Source organism: Borostomias antarcticus (genome assembly GCF_949987555.1).
Source record: "Borostomias antarcticus genome assembly, chromosome: 5".
Classification (NCBI taxonomy): Eukaryota; Metazoa; Chordata; class Actinopteri; order Stomiiformes; family Stomiidae; genus Borostomias; species Borostomias antarcticus.
The window spans coordinates 32,513,744-32,534,550 of record NC_140238.1 but is presented as its reverse complement, the minus strand read 5'-3'; the positions used below and the strand labels follow the sequence as shown (position 1 = coordinate 32,534,550).

The following is a 20,807-nucleotide window of genomic DNA, read 5'->3' as shown; positions in this document are numbered from 1 at the left end:
GGATGTGGAGCATGGCATGAGTATTTAACCTCAGCTGGCCTGGCCATGACCTCCTCTGCCCTCGCTTTTAGCCCTGGGCTCGCCCCCCGCTAACAGTCTGCTCTTCTCCATTAATGCTGCACACCATTTTGAAAAAACGGAGCCACGCGCTACCGTGACACCGAGCTGCGATTGGCCGGGGCTCTGGCCGCGTGGCGGGCAGCGGGACCCTGGGGGCGACGTGGCAGGAAAACTGCAGTCTGCTCTTCGCATGTATGCTCCACCATCAACAAGGAGTTGAGGCTCATTTCGCAGAGACCTGTTCAAACCCAGCACACTCCTGCCAGCGCGATGTGGAGTGTTATGGATTCAAACACACAACACGGCGCCTCCACTCACCTGCTCGTGGACCAGCACGCCCCAAACCCTCTTATGGACGGTGAACATTTGGTTTGGATTGGCGCATTTAGCACTCTAGAAAAAGAATGAGCCAAGTCTCTCGGATGTCAAAATCAAAGTTAATCATTTAGGCTACAGAACGCTGGCAATCGATTGGAAACAACAAGACCAAGGAGGAATACAAGATAATGAGTGATAACCGAGTTAAAGAAGTAGAAGGGAAGAGGCGTGTCCTAAAGGGGAGATGGAGGACGAGCGGGGAATCGGCACCATCGAGACACACAGCGATCTTGTTGTGAATGCTCCGCTCATCACATGACGTTCAAGAGACGCCCCGGCGTCAAGGTTTGGCCTGGAGAGAATCACACCGCCTGCATCATATGACTCCGCCCCTGTTGCTTCTCACGCCCTGGCCAAAAAGCCCCTTCCATGCCTCCTACTCCCTTCCAAGCCTCCTACCCCCTTCCCTGCCTCCTACCCATCTCCTCTGCTCTCGCCATAGCCACCGTGTGGGACTGAAGCTTTGTGCTCATTAGCTTCTGTTTACATTAAGACCCTCAGAAGATCCCTTATTATAATCCGACTTCCTGCCCCAAAAAATAAATGTTCCCTTCTGGAACTTGTAGCCAAAGGCTGGTCAAAGACTAGAATCCCTCGAGTACAGATTTTCCTTTGAGAACATTAATGTCAAATAATTTGAACACTTACAGTATGGGTAAATAGCCATCCAACAACAAGGTTGCTCTCAAAACAAAATACAAACATTGACTTCATGTCACAGGCTGTCTATCGCCAAGAACTTGTACCTAAAACCGTATAGTGCAGTGATGATCAGTCTGTTAAGTGTATAGCAAGCAGCAAGAGAAATAGGTGGTCTAGTTTGACTCTACAGACATGGGCGTGTGTCAAAGACCCTGCGTTTTACCAACTATGGTTTTCCTCTAACATGCTAGCTACAACAACCTTTTAGGGTGGGCAACAGTAGTGTAACTAAGTAAAATGCACCTCCAGAATAAGAGATCAAAGCAGAGTGTCTGGAGCCTAACAGTCAATACAGTGCACCATGCTGAGGTTTACAAATCATCCTTTATGATAGAACCAGCTAGCTAGCCCGTGTTAGCAGGGATATACTCACAAACAGCTAGCTATGGTTAGCTACTAAGCTAGGCTAACTCATTGGGTAGCTAGCTAGTATCATTACACCAAATGAATGCGAAAGTGTGGGGTGGAATTTGGGGGTTGTCAACCTAAATTGAACTAAAGAAAGTAAAGAAGCAAGCTAGGTAGCACTTAAGGTTAGCAAACCAGCACAGGTAGCTAAGGTTAGTTGTTGATAGCAGCTAGCTAGCTAGCACATTAGCATTAGACTCACCACTTTCCATCTCGTTGCCCTTCTTGGCGGTGGGCGCGTTGCCCATGATGACTGCAGGCCGATGAAGAGTCTCTAAGTGCTTTTACTTGTAGTTTTACTTGTAGTTTTACTTGTAGTTTTCTTTGCAAACGTAAACGTTTGGTTGCTGATGTTGTTGTTTATAGAATTATCGTAGCTAGCTAACTGCTACCATTCCGAGTCGACAACGGGATATATTTCCTCCACCGCTCCTTTACAAACTGGGTTGGGAGTTGGCTAGCCAACGACGATGCTAGCTAGCTTCCCAATGTATCCCCGTTGCTTCTGTTGCTTAGCTTATGGTCCGGTCCATGCAGGACGTCGAAACAGGTTGTGAGTGGCTAGTAGGATAGCTAGCTAGCTAAGCTACTACCAGCTAGCTATCAAGCTACTACCAGCTAGCCGTCAAGCTACAACCAGCTAGCTATCAAGCTACTACCAGCTAGCTATCAAGCTACAACCAGCTAGCTATCAAGCTACCACCAGCTAGCTATCAAGCTACTACCAGCTAGCTATCAAGCTACAACCAGCTAGCTATCAAGCTACAACCAGCTAGCTATCAAGCTACCACCAGCTAGCTATCAAGCTACTACCAGCTAGCTATCAAGCTACTACCAGCTAGCTATCAAGCTACTACCAGCTAGCTATCAAGCTACTACCAGCTAGCTATCAAGCTACTACCAGCTAGCTATCAAGCTACAACCAGCTAGCTATCAAGCTACTACCAGCTAGCTAGTCTAACGTTATGTATCTCTTGCATCAACGGTTGCTAGGCCCTGGATTCCCTGTTACCACGAGACAACTATGTTTTTTGAATGCTAACTGCCCTAATATCGATGTTCCCCCCCTTTTTTCTAAGCAGGTTGTTGATTTCTCAGGTTTTTAGGACCGATCTGCTGAGGCTTAACTGCCAAAATCAACAGTCGCCTCCATGAATCCTCTCACTACACAGAGCAGCTCTGCCTCAGAGCACCCGCCCCTGAACGCCGCTCATTGGTTAATACGTTACGATCGACTTAGAAAACAGCTGTTCATTGGTTGTCTGCTCCGTAACGTGTCACTGGAATATTGTGATTGGTCCGAAGGGCTTTGTCCCGCCTTCTTCAACGACAACATCATCCTCTATTATTCTCTACTTGTTTATTAAATAGTGATTTCGTGTGACTTTTCTTCAGCTTGCTAGACTAAAAATATATCCTAGCTTGATCTGTGAGGGTTTAAAAGCATCTCTCTCTCATAAAACTGCTGTTTCTTTAAATTAAGGCCGTTGTTTTTTTCCCAACCCTCCCACTCGACTGATCTGTGATTGGCTGTGTGACGTCAGGTCTATTTTTAGTAAGTTGAGGGCACGTGGAGGCCCTACGTTTGCAGAATATCAAAATGATATCTGAAATCATAACGATGTCAAATGTAATTTTATGAGATCCATACCCTAAGTTGACAAGTGTCATCTAGGACTTTGTGGGACTTAGCTGAGCTTTGTTGACAAGCTTTACACCTATTATTCTTGGCTTGACCACTATACACGCAATACACTACTGACCTCTTTTGACGAGAAGCACTGCTCAAATCATAGGCTACAACAAACCTTTTTTATTTATTCATCTTCTCTCCAACGTCAGTGCACCTAACGACAGACCAATACTTGCAAAGCTCTGAACAGATAACATACAGGGGTATTACTTGCTGAAGTGTCACTTGCATTTAACACTTTCTCAATTCTATCTTAAATGTGGTAATGTAGTAAATTGCCTGGCAACAAGCAACTGGACCTGTCTCTTTATGGATGTTCTCAATGAGAATGAGCTCTTGGAAAACCAAAGACTAGATTTGTGTGAATGAAATACCTGACTCACCCATGTGAAACCATGATAAATCAAGCTATAATCTAATGGCTCCCTTAAAATTAATTCAGTCTCAAACAGCCATCAGGTAAGCACAGACAGAAATGTTCCTTAACAAAAAGATATTTATTTGAGAGAGAAAATAGCACACAAAGAAAAATAAACATATATACACACCATGACACCAGTAACATCGCCCAATTCAACAGTCTGTGATCATCAAAGGGGGTAGACTATGACCCAAGTACAATAGGTAACGGGGGTGCCTATGAGGGACAGTCTATAAGTGCACATGGAGTCAGATCACTTCATTTCCTGTCTGCACCCCACGCTTCACTAAGTCATAGATTCCTTCCAACTATCACAAATCACAACTCTAATCTAGCACAAACTAGGGACGAGATTTCAACATGCCATAGTTAACACCTGACCAAATATCTGCCACTTATTCTTATGCATCTCACCTAAGTACATTCTCCCTATAAGCGCTGTTCACCATTTATAGAATTTAAATGAATAAAACTATTTGGACCAAAGCAAACCTTTTACTTTCAAATAATATCAGAAATATCAGATAATATATGGATTACTCCACTAGAGATATTCTCTTGTGTCCAAGACACTGTAGTCCCTCTCCTGAAGTCGAAGAAGTTGTTAACAGTGTCTCAAGAGATAAGAGCAGCTGTAAGGCAAAGCTGGCTGCTGTTCATCCATGTCCGAATGTCCATGTCCATTCTTTAGCCAGTGGTGCTTAGGTTGATCGAACAAGTTTGTATGTTTCTACATGCAGTCCATAGAGTTTTCAGGTAGCAAAGCCATGCGTGGGGCCTTCCCAGGGAGACAGGCAGGGGACAGCATAGAGTTGGGGGCAGGATCCACGTTCTCAGAGTCCTCCATGGTCCGTTCTGCACACCCGTCCCAGTTGATATGGAATCTAGTCACACGTGGGTTTGAAGCCAGGATGTTTCTCTGGAGCTGAAAGAGACAAAAATAGAAATAATTATTGTGAATGTAGAACCGTGGGTGTCTCGAGTATACAACAACATGATCGGGTGTGCTGCCATTTTGCCTCTGGAGAGTCATATAGTGGAGCACCTGGTTTCATTTCATATTAATCAATCAATCAATCAATGCTTTATTTGTATAACGCATTTCATATACAGAGGTAACACAATGTGCTTTACAGAGAACAAAGGAGGTGGGCATAGGTCCCACCCCTACATATTCCAGAGGGAAGCAAAATATATGACCTTTATGTGTTTCTTGCACTTTGTCTTGATGCTTTTAATGTCTCGTGTAAAGTACTTTGAATTGCCTTGTTTCTGAAATGCGCTATACAAATAAACTTTCCTCGCCTTGGTCAATGTATAATTTCATAGAGTATAGGGCGGCCATTCCCTTTACCTGTGCGTAGTCCGGCTTGACAGGAGGGTTCTCGCGCAGCTCTGGGTCTGTGTACTCATTGTTGACATAGTATCCAATCCGAATGAACTCTTGACCACGATATGTACAGGTGATGAGCGCCACGGTGACACCTACAGCGTCACTCTCTGGGATCAGCCCTGTGTTCGGGGCATCAGCCTGTTGAGACAACACATGGTGAGAAAGGCACAATATTTGTAAAGAGAATTATTATAATTATAATGAAGAGAAATGTTAGGAATAATAATAAAAATGAGGTAGTATGTTTATATTCATCCTAGCAGTGAACAAGCAGACACTACAGGCAGGCAGGGATGTGTTTGGGAATTAAACATAAGTCCAAGGCAACTGTAACGTTAACTACTTTAATTATGAAGGATAACAAAGTGAACCATCCCTGAAACACTAGCTATGGTGAAATACATAAATGGGTTGATATACCAGCTACTGTAGCTCACGTTAGCTTGCTAGTAAACTCACTTGAAACACAAACATGTGCCTTCCTGCCGGCACTGGACCAACCAGGACAGAATCAAGAGTCTGGTCGTATTCTTCACTCTCTGCTGAGCCAACATAGATGATCTTCCACTCAAGATCTGCAACACAAAGATAAAGTCGGTGAAACACTGCTTTCAAACTCAATAGCATGCCAGCTAGGCAGCTAGCTAGAAAGTAGCATGCTAGCTAGCTAAATAACATGGGAGCCAGCCAGTTAGAGCTAGCATTACTAGCACAAGCTAGCTAGTTAGTTAGCTAACGTTAGCTAGCTGGCGGGGAAGAAAGAAAAACAAAGGTTTTGTAGCTCTATGCACTTGTCCTGGCAGAATGCACATCACCAACTTTCAACATACCTTCGGGCAGGTCTTCCATGCACTCGAATGTTATTTCGAACTGAAAAGGGTTTCCGAAAGGACTCGGGTTGTCCAGGACAGCAACATTCAGCACTTGAACCTTCGCCATTGTTGCAGTGTTGCCCGCCGCAAATTGTGCTGGCGCGAAAAACCAAGTGCTCAAGTGTCAACGTGGGGCCGCGTTCGAATACTGTGTAGGCCTATCCTTCCTTCCTTCCTTCCTTCCCTCCTTATTTGAACTGATCTTGGCCAACTCATGAACTCATGGGACTTTGGTAAATCAAGCAATGGTCCTCCCTTACTCCTATACACGTATAACCGCCAATGGCAAGGCAAGTTTATTTATATAGCACATTTCAGCCACAGGGCAATTCAAGGTGCTTTACATGAGACATTAAAAGCATTAAAACAAAAAGCAAGACATTAAAGACATTTAAAACAAAAGGCAGGACAAATTAAAAGCAATGCATTCCATATGCGCCAGATTGGATTATGTTACTCTGCTGTGTTGTTTTGGGGCTACTTGTTTTGGGGTCCTTGCCCCGTGGCAATGCATTTGTGTAGCAACCAGATGAGGGCAGCATAGTTCCACTTATGGGACTGTTTCATTAGGCCTAACAGTGTTGTTGTATTAACATCTGCTACTGTCTGAAAAATACAGGTGACTGGGGAACCTTACAAGTTTACATTTATGGACACTTTAGATTTATCCAAATGTAAGGGCCACACTGCCTGGATGAAACTGTGGAGTTGATGGCACGTTCACATTAAGGGATGTTTTTTTCGTGCAGATAGCAGGCTTGTTGGTGACATCTTTGGGAGTGATGTTGGTGTACATCAATGTGCATGCATGTTCTTTGGACTTGTAAACGGTTATTAGGTAAGGAGGGATTGTCCTAGATCTGATCGGTCCGTTATGGTATTCCAGGAATGTTTGATCTAGCTTGCAGGCGCAACTCCAGGATTTTTTTGGGGGGGACACAAGCTTCTGGGCCTGCAGCTATAGGTCATCTAATGTATTAACAGAATTGGGGTTTCAAACCCGTTTAGAATCAATTAGTTAAACACAAACCCAGTTATTAAAATACCACGAGCAGTCGAGAGAAATGAGCTTGATATCCCAAATCACCAACAAGACGTGAAACCTCTAATCACAATTATAAACCAATGAGAGGGGCGATAGTGAAACGGGGAGAGAAGAATGCAGTGTTTCTCCAATGGGCAGGTGTACCACGGCGCATACAATGGCCTGTCTGTCTTTCCCGTGCCACAGGTTACTGTGCTCAGGTAGGCTACTGTAACATGAGACTGGACCATGTGACCAGAGGGGATTTGAAGAAGAGAACTGTTTTACATAGTTAAACCTACAGGTATGACGATGGAGAGACGCGTCGACAATTGAACACCTAAAGGGATTTTTTCGTTTCTTTATCCGGCGAGTTAATCATAAACCACCTTTTGATGCAGTTTCGGTGCGCTCTCCTGATAAGGTGAGGCGGAAGCGAGCCGCCGTTTTTTTTCCGTCCGAAACAACATTACTGCAGTCTATTTTCCTGTGGTCTCATCTATTTATTCACTGGTGCAATCGGGTATGTACTGCATATTCAATATAGTTAAACGTGTGCTGTCTAGTGGAACCGAGGCATGGATTATAGACTAGCCTATAGGCTACTGCAGTTGAGGGGGCCATGGAGTGACCTGGCACAGTGGCATATTTGGAAATGTACAGGCTACATAATCAAAATATTCCAAATAGAGAGTCTGTAGCCTACTTGCTATGATAGAATAAGCTTCGTTTTGTTGTTTACACTTGGATGAATCTTTGTTGTGCCCCCATGCTTTTCCTCTTTGAACAGGTGCAATTTAAAGCAGCTACTCTAGTCTAGATTTCAACAAATGACGGTCATTTGTTACAGACTAGTAACACCAGATGTTGTTTGACGTTTAAAATGTTAAACTGTAAGAGTACATAGGTATAGATATTTAGATAGATACTTTATTGCTTTATTGATAGTCTACAAAGGGGGAAATTAGTTGGCCTGATAGTTCAAGTAGCCTACAATGTCCCAAATGTCACAAACTATTTTCACAACAGTCTGGATTCCAGAACGATCCATATGAATCATAGTCACCGGTCACAGCAAACTAACTCGATAGATAGCCTAGAAACTTTATTGCTTTATTGATAGCCTACAAAGTAGGAAATTAGTTGGCCTGATAGTTCAAGTCGCCTACAATGTCCCAAATGTCACAAACTATTTTCACAACATTCTGGATTCCACAACGATCCATATGAATCATAGTCACCGGTCACAGCAAACTAAGTTAGATTCGATTTTCTTACTTCCTTGATTAAGTGTTTTCGGACGCCTAGCATAGGCTATGTGTTATGTTAGCCTATGTTATGAAGACAATGTATACGCTATAATATTTGATGTTGAATAATATTTTTTACAGTAAGATTGTGTATTGCATCTCTTCACAGGTGCTATTGGAAACAGCCTGTGTGGTTGTGCTGAATGTTGATCCTACTGAAATGCCTCCAAGCTGATGCCTTGGAGTCCCTTTGCCAGTCTACCCTCAGTGAGGCCCTCTTGATCGGGGGTAGAGATGGCACAACTTCCGGACGTGATGCCGTTGCCTGGTGTGTTGGCAGGGAGTGTCCTACTGCTAGTCCTAGGCAGTCATTCTGCCCACGGTGAGTCATCCCATTCCTAATTCCTGCAGTCCAAACTCCCACTCCCTGTGCAGTAAGGTGTCTCTGACCACACGTTCACACACCCACTGGCCTGTATCACATTCTGGAATGATAAGCTGAAAAGTCCGTTGCACATTTCTACTTTATTGCTCAGAAAAACAGGCGGCGACATGTCAGTGTTTTGCATGAGAACAGTATAAGTGTTATGTTGTGAAAGGTGCTCGGATGTTTCACTTCAAGAGTTATCTAAAACCTCCTTTGCAACCTCGAAGCTGAGCAGTCTGCTACGTATGTAACTTACGTTGTTGCATCTGACCAAAACAACAAGTTCTAATTGAATGGCCCCTTTTGAGCAATGGTGCCCCATGTCTGCCCTGTTTTTTTGTGTACTTATGTCCTTGGGAAACTTTACTTGTGGAAAAAGGACACTGTTTACTTTAGTGAATGATTAACTTTCTTTGAAGCCCCTGAATGGACTTTAAAGATTTCTAAACGAGACACATTCCATAATTTGATTGTTAGAGGTAAGCTGCAGTAGACTGAATGAAATGTGTCTGACACATTAAAGTAGTTTGGTTGAAAAACGCTGATCCAAAGGCTACATTCCAAGCACTCTCTCCCCCCCCTCTCGCTCCTGCCGTGTAAGCGGTTACTGAGTGTGTGATGTCACAGAGAAATCACATGGGTGGTCAGGTAGAGAATGTTTGAAAAACATTGTGGTCACTGGAGTGTTGCAAGCAATAACATACAATGTTCCTCGCCTATCTCTCCACAATTGACATCCACGTTGTACATTTGGTTCCTTTTGCACATAATGCCTACATTTTATATACTGCGTGTCAATTTGTGGTGTTTTCATGCTGTTTTTTTATTCTCTGGGGTTTATTTTCTCTGAGAATATTGATAGATTGATATAGAATATTGAAGTAGCCTATCACTTTTATCACCTGGACTTTGATGATACTTTTTCCCCCCATGTCCTGAGGTGATAATCCCCTTTGACTCTTTCCTTAGGGGAGAACTTCACAACTAGCATACCGTCTACAAGTACGGCCATCGCCCCGGTTAGTAATCCCATTTTCTTTCTGCTATAATGAGATCACTGCACCATTTATGAGAGCGGCTCTAATCCCTGTGTTATTCCAACTCTAGGGACCAAACATTGCTGCTATTGTTGCCCCGACTGTTATCCTGGGGCTTCTGGCTATCGCCTCTGTGGTTTTGGGGTGGCTTTTCTGTGTGGTGAGGAAGAAGCGTCAGACGGAGGGGACGTACCACCCCAGCGCCGAGGAGCAGTCGGGCGCACGCAGCGTCGAGGCACCGGACGCACTCAAACTGCCCAAGGAAGAAAGGCTCATCTGATTGCTTGCCTAACGGTCGAGCTCCATCATGGTCTTTAGCTCCTGGAACCCCTTAAACAGCCATATCTGCCCCTGCTAAGAGGATATTAGTCGCCTTGAACCCCCTGACCTCAAAGTCTGAGGGAGACCTACTTTACCTGTACGGAGGAAGGATGTGTAAGAGCGCTCTGCGCATAGCCCTGGGAAAGGAAATCATGTTCTCGGTATATTAACTAGATATGCACCTGAACTGTAAGCGTTGATGAAGCACTGACTGTTTTCCAACATTAGCGAAAAGCACTCGTCTATTTGAAAGAAATAAACACTCAATTGGTCATGATCCAGGATGTACCAGACAACTGCACTAATTATGAACTAACGATGAACAGTATTTTGTCTGAATTGACACTATTCTATGGACAACTGCATTTCACTTCCTGTTTTTACTGGTTTGCCTAGTCAGTTAGCTGTATAGGCTACAGCCTATGATGAAATACTCATTTTATCTTATCTATCTTATGCTGACAAGTGGATATTCTGTTCTTTATGAATACAGGCAAATATTGTCTGGACTCCGGACAGTTGATATTTATGTTTTCTTATAACTTATGTACATTATACTGTACTATGTTCTATTCAATTCTCGACTGTCCTGTGCAGAATTGATTCTTGGCTTAACCACAAACTTGCTTCATTTACGAGAATTTGAATGTTGAATAATTTCTGATTTTAGACGAATAATTTACCTCATGACGTCTTACTACTGAATCGGCCCTTCTAACTCAACATCTGATAATCTAATATTACTATTATATCCTAGCTAGATATGATTATTCACTATCAGATTGCAGATTGTACGTTCAACCAACAATTCAATACTATAAATATTATGTAACCACAAAAATGAATGATTGTTTACACTTGTATTCTAGTCTCCCAACTATTTCAACAATTCAACGTTAGGACTACATTCAATCAATCCATGTATAATGGACCCTGATTTGAGATATTCTACAACATCATGATGTTTTATCTATGCACACCTTTGAATAAACCACTGGTTATTTTTTGTAAATGTGTATAATTTTTTGCACAAAAAAGGAATAAGCAATATATTATCTTTGATATAATACTTGCATACAGACAACACTCAGAGCATGGATAGCTTAATCTCTACTTGACTGTAAACCTGTTTGACTTGATTCATCAGACAAATGCACTCTTCTACTAGCACTTACTAGTTGGCATGACTACAGACTAATTTAACTGTCCAACCATTTCTGTTACTCTCAATAAGCTGTTTTAACCTTTGACATTTTGCACGTGATCATTTCTTGTGTATGCTGCCCTCTGGTGTATTATTCATTCATGTACACATTAAATACACATCATGTCAGTTATTATGTCAATGTATGTGGATATTTAATTAAGAAATGAAAACACAGAAGCAGTAGAATTAATCTTCAATCGGATGCAAACTTTTAATTATTTTCCAGTTTGAAGCCTTCACAGTCAAATAATTTGCTCTCACGAGAAAATGACAGGATAGCCGGATAAACTATGGTAAGGGATTAATTCAGTGCATTCACAACACACAAGACATAAACAGGTTTACTAATATCAGTTTTGTAACACAGGGTGGCAGTTTGTCAGTGTGGCATTAGAGAGGAAGGGAGGGGCCATGGAGGTGGAGGTGAAAGGCTGTTCGACGGTCGAGTGGCCCAAGGTTTTTTTTACGCGGCGTCTTCCTCTCCTTCCTCTTCAAACTCTCCCTCCTCGGCGGTGGCGTCCTGGTACTGCTGGTACTCGGACACCAGGTCGTTCATGTTGCTCTCGGCCTCCGTGAACTCCATCTCGTCCATGCCCTCGCCCGTGTACCAGTGGAGGAAGGCCTTGCGGCGGAACATGGCGGTGAACTGCTCGGAGATGCGCTTGAACAGCTCCTGGATGGCCGTGCTGTTGCCGATGAAGGTGGCGGCCATCTTGAGGCCGCGCGGCGGGATGTCACAGACGGCGGTCTTCACGTTGTTGGGGATCCACTCCACGAAGTAGCTGCTGTTCTTGTTCTGAACGTTAAGCATCTGCTCGTCCACCTCTTTCATCGACATGCGCCCGCGGAAAACGGCGGGCGCACGGTCAGGTAGCGCCCGTGGCGCCCGTGGCGGGGGTCGCAGGCGGCCATCATGTTCTTGGCGTCGAACATCTGCTGGGTGAGCTCGGGCACAGACAGGGCACGGTACTGCTGGCTCCCCCTGCTGGTGAGGGGGGCGAAACCCGGCATGAAGAAGTGCAGACGTGGGAAGGGCACCATGTTGACGGCCAGCTTGCGGAGGTCGGCGTTGAGCTGCCCGGGGAAGCGAAGGCAGGTGGTCACCCCGCTCATGGTGGCCGAGACCAAATGGTTGAGGTCTCCGTAGGTGGGAGTGGTAAGTTTGAGCGTGCGGAAGCAGATATCATACAGGGCTTCATTGTCAATGCAGTAGGTCTCGTCAGTGTTCTCGACCAGCTGGTGGACGGACAGGGTGGCGTTGTAGGGTTCCACCACGGTGTCCGACACCTTAGGCGACGGCACCACGCTGAAGGTGTTCATGATGCGGTCGGGGTACTCTTCGCGGATCTTGCTGATCAGCAGGGTGCCCATGCCTGAGCCGGTGCCCCCGCCCAGGGAGTGGGTCAGCTGGAAGCCCTGGAGGCAGTCGCAGCTCTCCGCCTCCTTCCTCACCACGTCCAGGACTGAGTCCACTAGCTCCGCCCCCTCTGTGTAGTGGCCCTTGGCCCAGTTGTTACCCGCACCACTCTGGCCTGTAGACCAAAGTGGAATTATTTTTCATTTCAAACCTGTATTTATACTCGTAAAGCACTGAGGTTTCCCTCATTTACAGTGTTGACGAGTTCACACAAACACATAAATAACAACAGAACAATACAATACACAAAAATAATAATAATAATAATTATTATTATTATTAAAAACAGTTACAGGTCGTAGTACAAATGTCAAGAGCCATGGATTTAAACTCTGCGACTGAAGGAAGAAATCTTTGAAATCGAGAGTTTAACATGTTTTTGAATGATTTTTCAAGATGCCCATCCACATCCATTGTATGACCGAAACGGTGGTAGAGCAATTATCAACTTTCTCAAAAATGCTAGCTTTGTCAACGTTTTGATCTGAACCATTGTATATGATGATAAGTAACCTTAAAACAGGGCCAAACATGCAATACTCCTTTAAACAAGAACAAGAGTATGCACTAGTGTTTCTTGGCGGAAAAGACGTTATTCCTACTAGATCTGTAAAACGTTTGGTGCGCTGATTAGCAGAAGGAGTTTGTCTGTCAAGGCAAGTAGGTACTCCCGCCCACTGTAATCCTTCTGTATACACAAAAGGTATTTTTTCTTTTAGGCTACCACCTCTTACCGAAGACATAGTTGTCTGGCCTGAAGATCTGTCCAAAGGGTCCCGACCTGACGGAGTCCATGGTTCCGGGCTCCAGGTCCACCAGGATGGCCCGGGGAACATACTTCCCACCTGCAAACACCACCGAGTGACCCACTCATTCCTTCTCACTGATTTGATTATCATGGTCTTTTGTGCTGTTTGCAGGAGAATGTTACTTTATTCCTGTTATAAATACAGTACCTGTGGCCTCATTGTAGTAGACACTGATTCGGTCTAGCTGGAGGTCACTGTCTCCATTATATGAACCGGTGGGATCGATGCCGTGTTCATCACTGATCACTTCCCAGAACTGAGAGACAGAGTGACAGACAGGATGACGGAGGAAGGGGGCGTGGTCAAAAGCAAACAGATCCATTCACAATGCAAGCCTCATCAGATCAAACAATTAGCCTGCCATTGAAACAGAGATACTCAGTAAACTTGCAAATACGATTATGATGAAAGCGAATATTTTTCTTGACTGGAACATGATTTTTCATAATAATAATAATAATCAAATGTATATGGCTTTTGGTTACGGCATATGAATTTAATACAATGTGTCTTTGTTACAGGGTGGAAATAGCATAGGGATCATGAGTTATCATAATTATGCAATATATGTAGCCTCAATCAAACAGCTAGCCTAGTTGAAAGTATAATTCCGTGAAGAGAAACAGTTAAATAGGTCATACTGGGCGGGGAGGCAAGGACATCTAGAGGAACCGCCTCTGACAAGAGGCTATTCTCTCCTCCATATAACTCACATACTGTAACAAGCATGCAAAAGATAGCCTACAATTAAATGTAATGCCTGAATACCTGAATATATGCTTGAAGGCTATAACGATTACACAATGTGGATGTTTTTTTTTCTGTCGGTCAGAAAAGGCGAGGCTATATGTATGTAGGCCTAATGTGGAAATGAATTATTGCAGGTCAGTCAGGCGCGCGCTTAAATAGTTCATGCAATAGGCTATAAATTAATCTTTAAGGATCGGATCCACCATTTTCGAACATTCTTGGGAGAAGGATGGCTAACAATCTTCCCCATGCGCAGTGTGGTGTAGCCCAATCTTGCATGCAAACCTGCATATCAATAAATTGTGCAGGCTTATTTTAATCAAAATGTTATTTATTTTATACCTTGGCTCCAATCTGGTTACCGCACTGCCCGGCTTGCAAATGCACAATTTCCCTCATATTAGATGCGTGTCAGGGTCCGACAGAGATCAGTATTATTCTCTTCACTGTAAAAGCCTGATCGTCCTCGGTAGCAGATGCATGTGATTGGTCGCTCCCCTCTCGAGCCACTACTGGGCCGCGTCGGTGGTGCAACGTGACGTCATCTCCATGGCAACCATAGACCTTGAGAAGAGGAGGATGGATTTGAGGATGGAGATGGCCGATAGGCCGTTTTCATGTGAGACAGACGGTCAACCAGAATACCTAGCCTACATGAAAGCTAATGAGCCCATTGAGAGTCTCTGACTTTGCTACCCCCAAAATATGGACCTGGATAATAGGCTATAACCTATTATTATCGCTCCCTGAAGATCCGTCTGATCCCAAGGCTAACTGGCCTATCAGTGAACGAGGCTAGCCAACGTACGGGCCACATCCAAACACAAATAAAGTAGGCTAGGCCTAAATTAAACCCTACAAATATTAGTCTATGTAGCTTATTGTTACATTGCTTTGACCTTTTCCCAGACATAGGGCCTACATCTAGAATGTGTTTTCCTAATTGAGTCAAGTCTCTTCATTGAACTGCACAGTCATTTCCTTTGAAACCATGTAACAATGTTGCTCTCCCAAGTATGGACTAGCCTATGCAACAGGTTTTAAACGAGTTTGAAGCTATTCCACATCTGACCAATAGGGCTTGACTTCCTGTTTCCCATGGCTTTTGCATGCAGTGGTGTCACAATGCTATGTGTCTCCGGAGTCACTCAGACAGAAGGAAAACAGGAAAAGAGTCTTGTGTTCGAAAGGGTTTGCACTGCGTTAAGAACTATGGAAGAACAGAGACTTTGAGTCTTTCATTTTACAAGTTGGCTCAGTTAACAGGAGTTCCGGCTCTTCAATCTCGACAAGGCAATTCAGTGTGGTTTAAAGCCTAGAGGGATATCTTTTTGGACCACTGGAGCTGCTGTAGCTGACACTCGGCCTATAGCTTGTCAGTGGGAAAGACATGTCAGGTATCGTGTCCCTCCCAGAGGACGACCTCTCCTGTCCAGTGTGCTGTGACATCTTCAGTGACCCCGTGCTGCTGGCATGCAGCCACAGTCTCTGCCGGAGCTGCCTGCAGCGCTGCTGGGACGCGTCGGCCTCCAGAGTGTGCCCCGTGTGCAGGCAGAGAGCCCCCAAGCGCAGCCCTCCCTCCAACCTGGCCCTGAGGAACTTGTGCGAGGCCCTGGTGCAGAGCAGGGGGCAGGGCCTCGCGGCGGGGAAGGGGGTGTTGTGCGCCCTGCACGGGGAGAAACTCAAACTCTTCTGCCTGGAGGACAAGCAGCCAGTCTGCGTGGTGTGCCAAGCCTCCAAGACGCACAAAAACCACGACTGTTCGCCCGTAGAGGAGGCGGCGTTGAGCTGTAGGGTGAGTGAGAGACTTAACGACACATATATTGAATAATGAAATGACAAATAACTTTTTTTTTTTCTTCTGTGCATCTGGCCTTGTTGTTGTTGTTGTTATTGTTGCTATGTAAGGAGTCAGGCTGAGGGCCCCTCAGCTAGAATGCTGTAAAGCGGGTAATTCCCGACTGTCTGAGTCACAATGCAGGGGAATTCCATGCACATTCCGATTGGGTGTGTGACCACCCACTTAGAGGGGTGTTGATTGACAGGTTGGGAGTTAACAGTCATGCCGTCAACTATGATTAATTATTTCCGGGATTAAGACGGCGTCGTGCGAAAATACCCTACATCCATTTTCTTGTCGTACTCACAAAATAAGTTCAAGTATGTGATGGTTTATGCCCCCCCTCTGTTTTACACATATTGAATAACCTTTGACCTCCAGGATGAGCTCTGTGCTACACTGAAGACCCTGCAGGACACATTGGACCATCTCACCAGAGTTCATGGGAACTTTGAGGCTATGCTTGCTCACATTAAGGTAACGTTAACCCTCCGAGATGCTCACCTGGCTTGTTCTCCTAACAAAGTGAGCTCAGTTAAATCAAAGTCTGTCTGTCTGTCTGTCTGTCTGTCTGTCTGTCTGTCTGTCTGTCTGTCTGTCTGTCTGTCTGTCTGTCTGTCTGTCTGTCTGTCTGTCTGTCTGTCTGTCTGTCTGTCTGTTCTTCAGCGTCAGGCTCTGGAGACCGAACGGAAGATCAAGGATCAGTTTGGGCAGATGCACCAGTTTCTGTATGACGAGGAGGCAGTCATGCTAGCAGCGCTGAAGGAGGAAGAGGAGGGGAAGACGAGCCTCGTGATGAAGGACAAGATGACGGAGACTGAAGGGGGGATCGTATTCCTCACTGAGACCATCAGAGTCCTAGAGCAGGAGATCACAGCGGAGGACATAGCATTGCTACAGGTCGGTATTCTGTACCTCATTCCCCTCCAAATATTTGAGATGATCAGTTGTTGTCGGTGTCAAGGGTTTATGTTCGGTCTGACTGACGCAGACTTTTTATTTTGCAGAACTTCAAAGCCACTGAGGAAAGGTATGTGAACTCCCCCCCCCTCTCTCTCTCTATGTGAACTTCCCCCACCCCCCCCCTCTCTCTTTCTCTCTCTCTCTCTCTCTCTCTCTCTCTCTGCTATTAACTTAACAGGACTCCCTCCTTTTTCATTGCAGGGGGAACTTGGCACAGCAGCAGCATCCATTAAGAGTTTCAGGGGTTCTGCTTGATGTGGCCAAACATCTGGGCAATCTCAAATACAGAGTGTGGGAGAACATGAAGCATCATGTGCAACACAGTAAGCACACGTGAACAACTTATTAACTAGTGGCTACGGGGATGTGAAGTAGAACTCAGAAGGTCAATCTATTAATCATTATCTAGGGAGAGTGCACTGCTTTCTAAGAGGAGTTATGTTTATCAGTATACTGCACTGTAACTTTTATTCCTGTATTCTATTTGTCCTGCTTTTTGTTTTAAATGTCTATAATGACTTGCTTTTTGTTTTAATGCTTTTAATTTTTCCTGCCTTTTGTTTTAAATGTCTATAATGTCTTGCCTTTTGTTTAAATGCTTTTAATGTCTCATGTAAAGCACCTTGAATTGCCCTGTGGCTGAAATGTGCTATATAAATAAACTTGCCTTGCCTTGCAGGCAAGAATAGCTGTTGATCTCGTTGAGTCTCTTGTCGGATAATGACCTCAGCCATCTTCTGCTCTCTAATGATCTCTCCATGTCCTCTTCCTTAGCTACTGTGACATTGGACCCAAACACAGCTCATCCGTGCCTCATCCTGTCAGATGACCTCACTTCACTCCACTACTCCTGCCGGCCCCTGAGTCTCCCCGACAGCCCTGAGCGTTTCCACATGAGCGCCGAGGTACTGGGAACGCCGGGTCACGGCTCAGGAAGCCACAGCTGGCAGGTGGAAACAGGCGATAACGAGGACTGGCTCCTGGGCGTGGCGAGCGAGTCGGCCCCGAGAACCAAGGCGGTGTCAGCCAGGCCAGAGAACGGCTTCTGGACTGTGTGTTTTCGGGATGGGAAATACAGGGCCATGACATCTCCACCAACACCCTTGACCGTGGTCGGGAAACCCCAGAGGGTCAGAGTTCAGCTGGACTGGGACAAGGGGGAGGTGTCTTTCTTTGACCCCACCGATGATGGTGACGCACCTCTGTACTCTTTCTCTCAGACGTTCACTGAGAGAGTGTTTCCATACTTTTATACACAAAGTAAACGCCCTCTGAGGATCCTTCATGAAGAAATATATGCAGGTTTTGGATGCCAAAAATTTGAGGTTTTATGAGACAGTCAGAAATGATGTGGTCTTGAGAGTAACATAAAGGGTAAAGACTTTTCATAATGCTTATAATAATTCAGTTTGATCAGAATCAGACTTATTTTATTGACATACATAGGATTTTTTTTCAACATTGTGGAGCCAACAACACAACAATGGACCAGTGCAAGGACAGGATTCAATTCAATTTCCATATAATAAAAAATAATACAATACAATATAATATATTATATATATATAATATTATATTATGATAATCTTTCTCTTTTCTTAATGAAATGTTTTCTTCCGAGGCAAATCTTAAATGTAGCATAATATTTATGGACAATTCTGCCGCATGAAGTCTTCAGTTTATTTTGAACACAAGATGGCGCCAGACTCCCAACTATTCTAATACAAAAGAGGAGAGGATGACGCACCCTTATTATCTGGTTCATTTTGAAAGTGTCTTTCTATGGAAATGTGCAGGGAGATCTTGCTTAGCTTTAATAAACGGATTATGGGTTGAGGGTTAAATACAGACAACTCTTTGCATTACTTTAACTTCACCAATTACTTATATATAATTTATTATTATTATTACTATTATTATTATTAAATTACTACTACTACCACTATTATTATTATTAATAATAATAATAACAATAATAATAATAACAACAATAATAATAATAATAATAAAAATACATTTAAAACAACAACATTTTGAAGTTTAGGAATTTAAGCAGGATTATCAGGCTGTGCTCCATCCTTCTTCTTTGAAGAGACGCATCTCTGAATGCAGGAGTCCGGGATGAAAGGTACCTTCTCCAGCCGAGAGAGATAGATGAGTGGCTGGATGCTGCTGCTGATGTTGACGAAAGCGAAGCCCACGGGCTGCACGTAGCAGCGGAAGGCGTCTGGGTGGTACCAGTCCTGGAAGGGGAACAGGGCTACAGGTGGCAGGTAGTTAAACACAACGATAGCCAGGATGAAGAGCACCATCTTGAAGGCCTTCTTCTTCATGGGGTGCATTTCATCCTTGCCTGCAGCACGCGACCTCTTCAAGGCCCACAGGATGGCGCCGTTACACATCACCATCCAGGTGAATGTTGCCAGAATCTCACCGGTGAAGACCTTTTCAAAGTCGGGGAGGCCTCCGACGGTCTTGGCGGCGGCGTAGGCAAAAGTGAGGCCCAGCACGAACGCAGACAGAACCGCCCTGTACTTGCTGTCCTTGAGATGGCTGAACGCTATGGGAAAGAGCACGGCCATGAATCGATCCAGGCAGATGCAGGAGAGGAAGAGGGGCCCGCTGGTGTCCTTCACGCCGTAGGAGAACTTGATGGCAGACCACACCCCCTTGCTGTGCCAGTAATATAAATTGAGGAAGCTAAGGGGGACCATGGCGCTGTAGTAGGCGTCCAGGAAGGCTAGGCAGCCCAGGAAGATGTCAGAGGTGGAGGGTTGGTGGCGGTTACGGATGAGGATCACGATAACCAGGATGTTGGCAGGGAGTCCCAGCACCACGTTGAAGGACTGCACGGTCAGGTCGAATAAAATGCCTTCCACCATTCGCTCACAGTTGTCAAACACGCTGAAGGGTTTGACCGTGGCGTTGGACATCATGTCGGCCGTGACGTTTAGCGGTGATTGTGTGGGGGGCATGGTGGTGGTGTTGAATGAGTAGATATTCAGAGGATCCCCCATGGTGGCCTTCCAGCAGAGGTCAGATAAGAATCAACAGGACACTGATGAAGGAAAAACATGAACGTCAAGAGTTAAAGGAGTAGTAAAGGGGAAATGCATGTTTAGCCCTGTTTTAAGGTTACTTATGATCATATACAATGGTTCAGATCAAAACGTTGACAAAGCTAGCATTTTCGAGAAAGTTGATAATTGAGCTACCACCGTTTTGGTCATACAATGGATGTGGATGGGCATCTTGAAAAATCATTCAAAAACATGTTAAACTCTCGATTTCAAAGATTTCTAAGATGCCCATCCACATCCATTGTATGATGAAAACGGTGGTAGAGCAATTATCAACTTTATCGAAAACGCTAGCTTTGTCAACGTTTTGATCTGAACCATTGTATATGATCATAAGTAACCTTAAAACAGGGCTAAACATGCATTTTCCCTTTACTACTCCTTTAAACGACTACTCAGCTTTGAGCTTTCTACACTCAGCGTTCTCTCTCCAGCTCTCTCGTCTCTGATTAGCAGAGAGTGGACCACTGTGCCGCAAAGCCTAGCTAGTCAGAAAAACACATCAGACACGACAAACAGAGAGAGGGCCTCCCGGAGGCGGCTGTTATTCTGTTATTGATCTCAGGGGGGATGTCCTCACGGCCCTGGTACTCCCCGCTGAGCCTCCGCCCAGGGTACCATCTACCGCCTGAGGAGAAGTCCCACTGCGCCTCCCTCACTCAGGGATGGGGATATAAGGACGAGTAGCTCGTGGTTGTGCGGTGAGAGCCCATGAAGCCTAGCCCATGAGAGCCCATATTGTAAGTCGCTTTGGA

The 20,807-nt window shown here is 44.8% G+C and overlaps 6 protein-coding genes across 6 annotated transcripts in view; 2 read left to right on the top strand and 4 right to left on the bottom strand.

The window, feature by feature from the left end:
- LOC311309039 (cAMP-dependent protein kinase catalytic subunit alpha) overlaps positions 1 to 2,361 on the bottom strand; it is a 15,379-nt gene extending 13,018 nt beyond the window's left edge. Inside the window, exon 1 of the mRNA XM_084438186.1 lies at positions 1,751 to 2,361. Within this exon, the coding sequence (XP_084294312.1) occupies positions 1,751 to 1,796 (46 nt within the window). The 5' untranslated portion in view covers positions 1,797 to 2,361. The remainder of the gene's footprint in view (positions 1 to 1,750) is intronic.
- Positions 2,362 to 3,723: 1,362 nt separating this feature from the next.
- On the bottom strand, positions 3,724 to 6,005 carry asf1ba (anti-silencing function 1Ba histone chaperone). The gene is made up of 4 exons (XM_084438680.1): positions 5,886 to 6,005; positions 5,515 to 5,630; positions 5,017 to 5,193; positions 3,724 to 4,587 (listed from the first exon to the last, which is right to left on the bottom strand). Exons 1-4 carry the CDS (start codon positions 5,992 to 5,994, stop codon positions 4,393 to 4,395), a joined length of 597 nt encoding a protein of 198 aa, XP_084294806.1. The 5' UTR covers positions 5,995 to 6,005; the 3' UTR covers positions 3,724 to 4,392.
- A 1,270-nt stretch (positions 6,006 to 7,275) lies between these two features.
- Positions 7,276 to 10,992, top strand: crb3a (crumbs homolog 3a). Its single transcript, XM_084438878.1, has 4 exons — positions 7,276 to 7,474; positions 8,371 to 8,583; positions 9,598 to 9,647; positions 9,736 to 10,992. Exons 2-4 carry the CDS (start codon positions 8,496 to 8,498, stop codon positions 9,943 to 9,945), a joined length of 348 nt encoding a protein of 115 aa, XP_084295004.1. The 5' UTR covers positions 7,276 to 7,474; positions 8,371 to 8,495; the 3' UTR covers positions 9,946 to 10,992.
- A 664-nt stretch (positions 10,993 to 11,656) lies between these two features.
- Positions 11,657 to 14,568, bottom strand: tubb4bl (tubulin, beta 4B class IVb-like; the record flags this gene model as incomplete). The annotated part of the gene is given in 5 exon segments (XM_084438151.1): positions 11,657 to 12,052; positions 12,055 to 12,725; positions 13,345 to 13,455; positions 13,567 to 13,675; positions 14,512 to 14,568. Coding segments are annotated over 5 exon segments (1,344 nt in total).
- Positions 14,569 to 15,559: 991 nt separating this feature from the next.
- On the top strand, positions 15,560 to 18,306 carry LOC311309802 (zinc-binding protein A33; the record flags this gene model as incomplete). Its single annotated transcript, XM_084439124.1, has 6 exons — positions 15,560 to 15,964; positions 16,391 to 16,486; positions 16,676 to 16,909; positions 17,017 to 17,039; positions 17,174 to 17,295; positions 17,747 to 18,306. The coding sequence occupies 6 exons, from the start codon at positions 15,560 to 15,562 to the stop codon at positions 18,304 to 18,306; spliced, it is 1,440 nt and encodes a 479-aa protein (XP_084295250.1).
- Positions 18,307 to 19,020: 714 nt separating this feature from the next.
- Positions 19,021 to 19,989, bottom strand: LOC311309801 (hydroxycarboxylic acid receptor 2-like; the record flags this gene model as incomplete). The annotated part of the gene is made up of 1 exon (XM_084439123.1): positions 19,021 to 19,989. The coding sequence occupies one exon, from the start codon at positions 19,987 to 19,989 to the stop codon at positions 19,021 to 19,023; it is 969 nt and encodes a 322-aa protein (XP_084295249.1).
- Positions 19,990 to 20,807: the final 818 nt, after the last annotated feature.

Excerpts from the sequence above, each read along its gene's own strand:
- asf1ba (XM_084438680.1), bottom strand. The coding sequence starts at position 5,994 with ATGGCGAAGGTTCAAGTGCTGAATGTTGCTGTCCTGGACAACCCGAGT. Across the intron at positions 5,194-5,514 it reads GGCACATGTTTGTGTTTCAA|GCTGATGCCCCGAACACAGG; the intron begins GTGAGTTTACTA and ends TTGTCTCAACAG. Across the intron at positions 4,588-5,016 it reads TCAAGCCGGACTACGCACAG|CTCCAGAGAAACATCCTGGC; the intron begins GTAAAGGGAATG and ends TGTCTCTTTCAG.
- crb3a (XM_084438878.1), top strand. The coding sequence starts at position 8,496 with ATGGCACAACTTCCGGACGTGATGCCGTTGCCTGGTGTGTTGGCAGGG. Across the intron at positions 8,584-9,597 it reads AGGCAGTCATTCTGCCCACG|GGGAGAACTTCACAACTAGC; the intron begins GTGAGTCATCCC and ends CTCTTTCCTTAG. Across the intron at positions 9,648-9,735 it reads CAAGTACGGCCATCGCCCCG|GGACCAAACATTGCTGCTAT; the intron begins GTTAGTAATCCC and ends TTCCAACTCTAG.